Source organism: Megalops cyprinoides, chromosome 5 (genome assembly GCF_013368585.1).
Source record: "Megalops cyprinoides isolate fMegCyp1 chromosome 5, fMegCyp1.pri, whole genome shotgun sequence".
Classification (NCBI taxonomy): Eukaryota; Metazoa; Chordata; class Actinopteri; order Elopiformes; family Megalopidae; genus Megalops; species Megalops cyprinoides.
Window position 1 is genome coordinate 14,344,162 of NC_050587.1, and position 7,477 is coordinate 14,351,638.

General features: G+C 41.6%; 1 protein-coding gene across 1 annotated transcript; it reads right to left on the minus strand.

Moving 5' to 3' along the window:
- Positions 1–2,401: 2,401 nt before the first annotated feature.
- On the minus strand, positions 2,402–6,823 carry LOC118777955 (betaine--homocysteine S-methyltransferase 1-like). Its single transcript, XM_036529227.1, has 8 exons — positions 6,748–6,823; positions 5,950–6,082; positions 5,690–5,802; positions 5,148–5,339; positions 4,157–4,304; positions 3,470–3,652; positions 3,153–3,381; positions 2,402–2,858 (listed from the first exon to the last, which is right to left on the minus strand). The coding sequence occupies exons 1-8, from the start codon at positions 6,763–6,765 to the stop codon at positions 2,669–2,671; spliced, it is 1,206 nt and encodes a 401-aa protein (XP_036385120.1). The 5' UTR covers positions 6,766–6,823; the 3' UTR covers positions 2,402–2,668.
- Between the last annotated feature and the right edge of the window lie 654 nt (positions 6,824–7,477).

The window sequence follows — 7,477 nt, forward strand, 5'->3', positions numbered from 1 at the left end:
TGAAGGAGGGGTGTGGTGTGGGGTTTCTGATGTCATTCCAAAGCATGCATTTGGCTGGTAATTTGTATGTTATGCAATCATTAAAAAACAATCCATTTTTTTTCTTTTTTTACTTTTGCTGTGTTCTTTTTGATTGGTCTAGATAAACATTCATTAGTGAACCCATGCAATAAAACTGCAGTTTTTGCGTTGGAGTAAGAAATGTCAGGAAATTAGACTTAAATCAATAATAGCTTTCATGTTTTATTTTAGATATGGGGAAACTGTGTTTATTTTTAGATGGATGATCATGGGGACCTTCTATATGTAAAGATTCAAAATTAAATCTGTTTAAATACATGTAGATAAGGTTATGGACGTGTCTCTTGGTTACTCCTACAGAAAAGGGCTGCTGTTGTGTTGAAATTTTTCTACATTCTGCAAGGCATGGAAGGTCCTGTGACAGTTTTCAGGTTTCATTTGTAGCCCATACTCAACTCCACCAGCTGGAAGCTCCAAAATGAGTCTGTAAGTCTACTCAAACCGAAGGTATAAACAAAGAGCTTTAGAAACAAAGTGCTACAAAACCAGTCGTACGTAAGAGCATATGTTTTAAATTAAACATTTAGTTTATGTCCCTCCACTCCAATGTGTTTGTACTTTTTTGTGGGCACCTTTAATATAGGCATAGGCATATATTTACATTTTTCATTATGGTAGCATGTGTGCACTGGAAATGAATAGACAAAAATGTAGACATCAGTTTTGATCATAACCTGCATCCTTGCTGTATTTTGCAATCTAAACATGTGTCATCAGCTTGGTACATACACCTCTCTTAACATGGTATTCTTTCAGTGTTATTTTCTATTTATATTCCCTCTATATATTGCTTCCGATTTGATTTTAAGTCTATAAGTCAATCTGTAAAAGCATGCTGGAAACATTCTGAAGTAACACGGTTAACTAAGGCACTAAGACCACACGTAACAATCTGAGCAAATAACTGCAGTAACGATGCCTCTGAACACTATTGGCAGCATGAGGAGAATAAAATGGGCTTTGAGAGTCATTTCAGCTGTGCATGTCCAATTAAGGAGGGGCAGTGTACCACTGTGGTGGCATTGTAGAGCTGTGGTGGCATTGTAGAGGAGAGGTGGCAAACCACTACACTAGACCGTTGTGCTAGTCCACTGCTGAAGGACTCCAGAATGATATTGTTCATTTGATGGGGCGTAAACCAATAGCACTCCCTATAAACCAATCAGCTAGCAGTGTGATTGGGTGCATGATGTCAGCTTAACATGATCACTTTAACCACTGGATTTGAATCCCTACATAGACTATTTCCATTTGGTAGGACAAATTGAACACATTCTGTCACAAGTTTTATTGCATATGGGCAAAGGGCTTTATATGACGCATTGAACGTTTTAGATTTAATGCTGTGAATTTCCACTTGCTCATATTTAGTTCCAAGCCATACAGTTCACAGTTTCACCTTGGGGCTAAGTACATTGGGATAGTAAACCTCAGAGGCAAACTGTCTGAACACATTCTATTTTCCAGTTCTGATGTTACAAACTTGAAGACTCTAAATTTCTATTTTAGATTACATCAGTTTGATGCGCAGGCTGCATTTTCATTTCATGTAGCATGATATCATATAGACTTTTTTTTCCCTTTGTCATTGTTCTCTGCCTCACCCAACAAAACTGTACGAGTGTGTACAGCAGAGTAAAGGCTGCTGCACCAGCAAGCAGTAAGTGCCTTGTAGCCTAGCACACTTCTGGTTTTGTAAGTGTTCAGACAGTTTTTTGACTTTTCGTGTTTTCAGACGTTTGGAAAGAATGATATCAGTCATGATCTGAATGTATCTGGCATCCAAAAGCAGGTTTTTAATCGTTTAAAATGCCAGGAGTGCTTGAACACATATGATTTGGTGGTTCACTGTGTGGCTAGGAGTGAGCTACACCAGTCAGTCCTATTCACATTAATATGTCACACAAATGTGTGCATGTATGACACATGCATGTATGTCACACAATGCAGAATGAATATAACCATTGAGGTCTGATATGTGATAGCTTTTCAAAAAGAACTGCAAGGAATGTGTTCCATTCTAGGGTTACTTACTTCTGATTGGTACATAATATAGCTTAGCTACCAGGTTTTGCCAAGTATCACTGGTTGTGTTTTGATGGGGACTTTTTGCTGTTTTTTTTCCTCATAATTTGCACCTAAGCATGTTGTGAAGCACAGGTTCTTAATAAACATTTAACAGTGTTTCTTTGTGTGGTCAGTAATATGCAGAATCGCACAACGGCTGCAGCACACAATGGTATAACAGTTATAGCCTGAGGAGCACTTTGTGCTAATAGAAATCATGCACTAAATGTGCTCAATGTGCGCCTTCAGTGAAAACTCATCACACAGCAACATGGGCTGTAAGTTTGGTTTATTATAACAGGGTTTCGGGGTAATGCTCAGATATTTATTTCAAAGCAAAACCGGCTGTTGCATGTGCTTAATATCTATCAGCTGATATGGGATTGTGCTGGGGGCGTGGCTTGTCTTGCATCCTTTGCTTGAGTGACAGCAACTAGGTGATCTGGCTCAGATGCTTGCATTGTCCTGAGGCTTTCTCTCTCCCTCTCGCTGTCTCTCCCTCCTGGTGTTAGTCTTGACTTCATGTGCTGGCCTTGGCCTTCTTCTGCATTTCCAGGAGGTGTCGGATCTCCTGTTCACTGGTGGCCTCCTTGTGCTGGATCAGATCGGCGTGTCCCTTGGTCACTCCCCAGCCTTCCGGGGTGGACATCGAGGGGCATGTGGGACGCCCAGATGCAGGCTGAATCTTCTCCCAATACTCACGGCGGGACCTTCACAAACAAAAGAAGCACATGGTCATAAACCTAACACGATCCTAATTTCTGACTCCGCTATGTCTTAAATGTGACCTGTGTCTGTAGTCATGGCTAAAATGTCTGTGACACACAGCAGAAACATTTTTAAAGATTCTTTAAAGATAGACACATCAGTGCATGTGTCTGTATTCTCAGTGTATTTCACAAAATAGCATGGAGACCCAAAATCTGAGCAATTCAGGCACTGAGGTACAGGGTAAAATCACCAGGTCCCCTTCTGCTTCCCTTACAATAATTGCCACTACCCACCTGGCTCGGACCCAGGGCTTGGTGTGCATCTCTAGGCCACTGCCCCACATTCCATGTTTCTCAGAAGCAGCGGGTTTAAAACCTCTCTCAGCTGCCAGTTCCTCTGCTACAGCGCGGATGTGGTAGGGCTCGAACCCGCAGCAGCCCCCGATGTAGCGGATGCCCACTTTGTATGCCTCCCTGGCGTACTTGTGCATGTCCCATCTGCTCAGGATTCTGGGTTCCAATGCTGCAAATAGGAGCAATAGCATTGTGAAAATATGTGGTTCGGCGTCATTTCTTTATACCCTCTGGAAAAAACTTGCAGCCTGGCTTACCGAAGGGGAACTCAGGCAGGTCAATGAAGCCCTGGCGGTTGCAGTCTGGGGTGTGGAAAGCTAAGGGCTGGACCATGTAGTGAGCTTTGAGTCCAGCACGCTCCACCCCCTCCTTCATGAGCTTCACTGCCTTCACACAGGTCATGGGGTCAAAGTGACAATTGACCCCAACAATCTGGGCTCCTGAGAGAGGCACAGAATGAGGTCAAGAATGCTGCCTGGCTGTCTTCTCCAGAAAGTTAATTCACGTTGAATGGACAAGGGCAGGCTTCGCTTAGATTAGATGAGTCCTTCTCCGTGTAACCTCCAGTGACGTGGCAGGAGAAGTAATTATGAGTCTTTTCTCTAATGAGCATAATTTAATGCAAGTAGGTAAGGTAAGAATGTGTGTAGTATCACAGTGTGTTTTGAATTCTGTGATCCAGTGACTGTGATGTATGGTAGTGCATGTACTTAGCTTCACCATGGGCTGTCTAGTCTGGTTGCACAAGTTAACATCTGGTAGGGCAGGAATAGTGTTATGCTCACACTCACTGGTCTGGGGGTGCTGTTAGCCTGGTCTGACACTGTTGCCCTTTCACCTTGAATGGATACACTTCGGTTCTTTCGTGCTGGAAGTCGCTCTGGATAAGAGCATCTGCTAAATGAATATAATGTAATGTAATGTAAATGACTCTTGGAACATACCAGCCTTGACCAGCCTTACTGCGCAGTCTCCTGGACTGACTCCATTCAGATCTCCCTCAGGTCCGATGCACAACGTGGCTGCGACAGGCTTCCCGCTGGTCTTCAGAACCTGGACGGCCCACTCAGCCTCCTCTGCATGTTCAAAGTACTGCAGGGGACAGAAGTTATGATGTCTTCACTGATGGGGTTTGAGTGATATGATCATCAGAACCTTAAATAGAATGTCATGACTAGCAATTAACTGATGAAACATGATGGGACAACAACAACATTTCCAATGAAGTAAACATATTCATCAACAGCATGTTAATGTAAGCTTTTGTACTGACATCTTTTAGTACATGTTTTAGAAATTTTTTATTTGAAGTGTAAACATGCATTTGGAGTAATACGACTGGCCATTACCATGTTAAAAATCAGCAGAAAAGCATTTGGTCCACAAAACTGAAAAACAGTGATTTTTCCCAAAGCTTCTGATATGCCGTTTTATTAAATATAATCAATGAAATGAAATATAAATCAATTACCCAACACAACAAAATGAAAAATTGGCCATTTCTGACAAAGGAGAGGGTTTATTCTTTTATTTTTGCACTGTGGCCAAGGCAAATTCATTAAATGTGATTAAATGTTATGCAACATGTGCTGAAACCCCCTTACATGAATCCCAATGATTATTTCTGGCACAACAGGTGTTGTATCAGACAATAAATTTCATTTTACCCATTGGTTTCAAGCAGAAAAAAACAGACTTAGATGCTGCTTTAGAGGTTATGTGTTGCTGCTCTGTGAGGTCAAATCTTGCTCTTGACACACTAAACACTCATCCTCACTTATCAGCAGACAAACAAAAATGGTTTTAATGGTTTGGTTTTAATTTTGATTTAATGCATTTCTGAGTTTTCTGAGTGGTGGCTGCAAGGATTCTGCAAGTGTTTTTTATTTTATTTTATTTTTTGCAGGTATCCTGATTTTACAATTTTTACTTTACCTCAGCAATCAAAAAGTCCACGTTCTTCTTGATAAAGACATCCATCTGTTTTTTGAAGATAGACTTCACATCACTCTCGCTCTTGCAGCTCAGGTAGGAGGGTGTCTGGGAGACTCCGCCTGCAACCAAGGCATCACCCTCATTGGCCACCTCCCTGGCAAGGTCACATGCGGCCTCATTGATTTGCTGCCCCTGAGGTCAATACAAATTTTCAAGGCATGATTTATAACAATTAGGTATGATCATAACAGGATTGACATTATGTTAGACGTAGAATATTTGTCACATTTATTATGCATGTTTGAGTTTGGTTATTGTATCTTCATAGTTTGAATCCATACTGTAGGTAGGCCTCATTTAAGACAAGGATTTTGGTTTCTCAGAAAAGAGACTTTATATCACCTCTGTGTCATTCAGGACTTACATTGTAAAACAAATGGGCCCTGTTTAAATCAACTTGGAATGAAAGTAGTACAGCTGTCTTGTGTCTAAATCTTTAGCCCAATCAGAGTGCAGAGAGAAGCGCGTAGTGGTGCACTCACAGTGAGCCGCAGGTTGTTGCCTCTGTTCTCTAGTTTGTCATCACTGGCGTAGAATGTAAAAGTTTGCATGACATTCGACCCGGCTCTCAAGAATTCCCTGTGCAGCTGTCGAACTGACAACCAGGTGGACAAACACACATTTTTATGTTAGGGTCTGCCCAAGCACAATGTCACAAATCTGTTGCGCATTCTTCATGGCACCGACTGATTTTTGAGAACGAAATGATTGGTCGCCTGCTGATGCGCGCAGACCCTCTCACCTGCTTCAGGGTGTGTCACGGTGGCCTCAGGAGTCCAGGGTCCTGCCTTCACATAACCCCTCTTCTCCAGGGCGAACACAAAGCCTCCGTCTCCAATGACAACCTCGCCCGCATTCAGACGCTCAAGAATGCCCTGCAGAGAAGAACTCAGTATTCCGCTCTGCTTCCCTCTGCGCGGCATGTTTCTCATTGGATTACCACAGCGTTTTTCATACTAGTCTAAATATTGTACATTCCCATCTGTTGTTGATTTGAGAGTCAATCTCAACTGCTTGCCATGATTTCAGGCCAAGCGATATTGCATCTGCGCTGCTGTTGCTGGAGCTCAAGGACTCGGATAAGCAATTCATTTATTCACATCCTCATGTGTTCTTCCAGGCCTGACTTGTTCAAGCTGGCTACTTTTATTGGTACAGCAGTGTGTAACTGTAAATTCTCCCATGCAAAAAAGCATTCATTCACCTCCTGAATCCATCTTGAATACCCATACCAGACCTCTATGTTGATAATCATAAATAATTATAATGGTTAACCAAGCTGACAATGACTGAGAAGTAGAATAATTAAAAACTACCACAGATATTAGATATTTCTACTGCATTGTGCATGGCACTGATCTGCACACTACAACTGTATTTTAAAATTACATTAAAAGTTAACAGTGCTGACGACAGTGATTCAAAAACCCTAGGATCTTCACTTTTTTGCAAAGAAAAAGAGTATGCTTTTAGGCCATGAACTGTGGCAAAGAACAACTACAAATTCTGAAGAATAAAAAGACACTGGATAATACATTACCTTTTTCACGGGTGCCATTTCTCCAAATTTCAGAAGTAGCACAAAGCACTATGCAACAGCAAACCCTTTCTGAGACCTGATGCACGTAGTTGTGCACCATCCGTTGGTATTTATTAATGAAACGGAAAATGGGTGGGTCCGATCTCATCCCCAGAAGCTTCTCTGATTGGTAACTATTTGTTTGATGAGGTTTATTAAGTAAACTGTTGGCACTTGGCCCTATTTTAGATGCTCCAGTCAACCTTTAACCTCTTTACCCACCACTGAGCAGGAGAAAACACCTGCCGACTTGTACCTCATACACTGATAGTTCATCATATCAAAACAGAAAAAGGTGAGTACAGTATGACCTTTTTAACATTCATATCATGGAAATTACAGCACAAGGGTCAACCAAATTTGCAGCACATATTTAGGGAACCCACAACCAGGGAGAGAGCCACACAACTATTTCAGCTTGGTTTTAAGAGGAATTCTGTTACCTCCTCTTACCGAGGACTTTGTGTGTTTGGCAAGATTGAATTATTTCCACAAACTCTTGAGTTTTAACCTACTGTAAATTCCTCTGTGTGAATTATATTGGCGGACAGTGAGGAAGTAAACCTCATTTGCTGTTTCTCATGTGAGAAACCTTAGGCCTGAGAAAGAGAATGTGCTCTCTAGTGTTGGCTGCAGACTATATCTACTTAATTTAAACCACATGTTGGTCTAGCATATGCAGAAACTATTT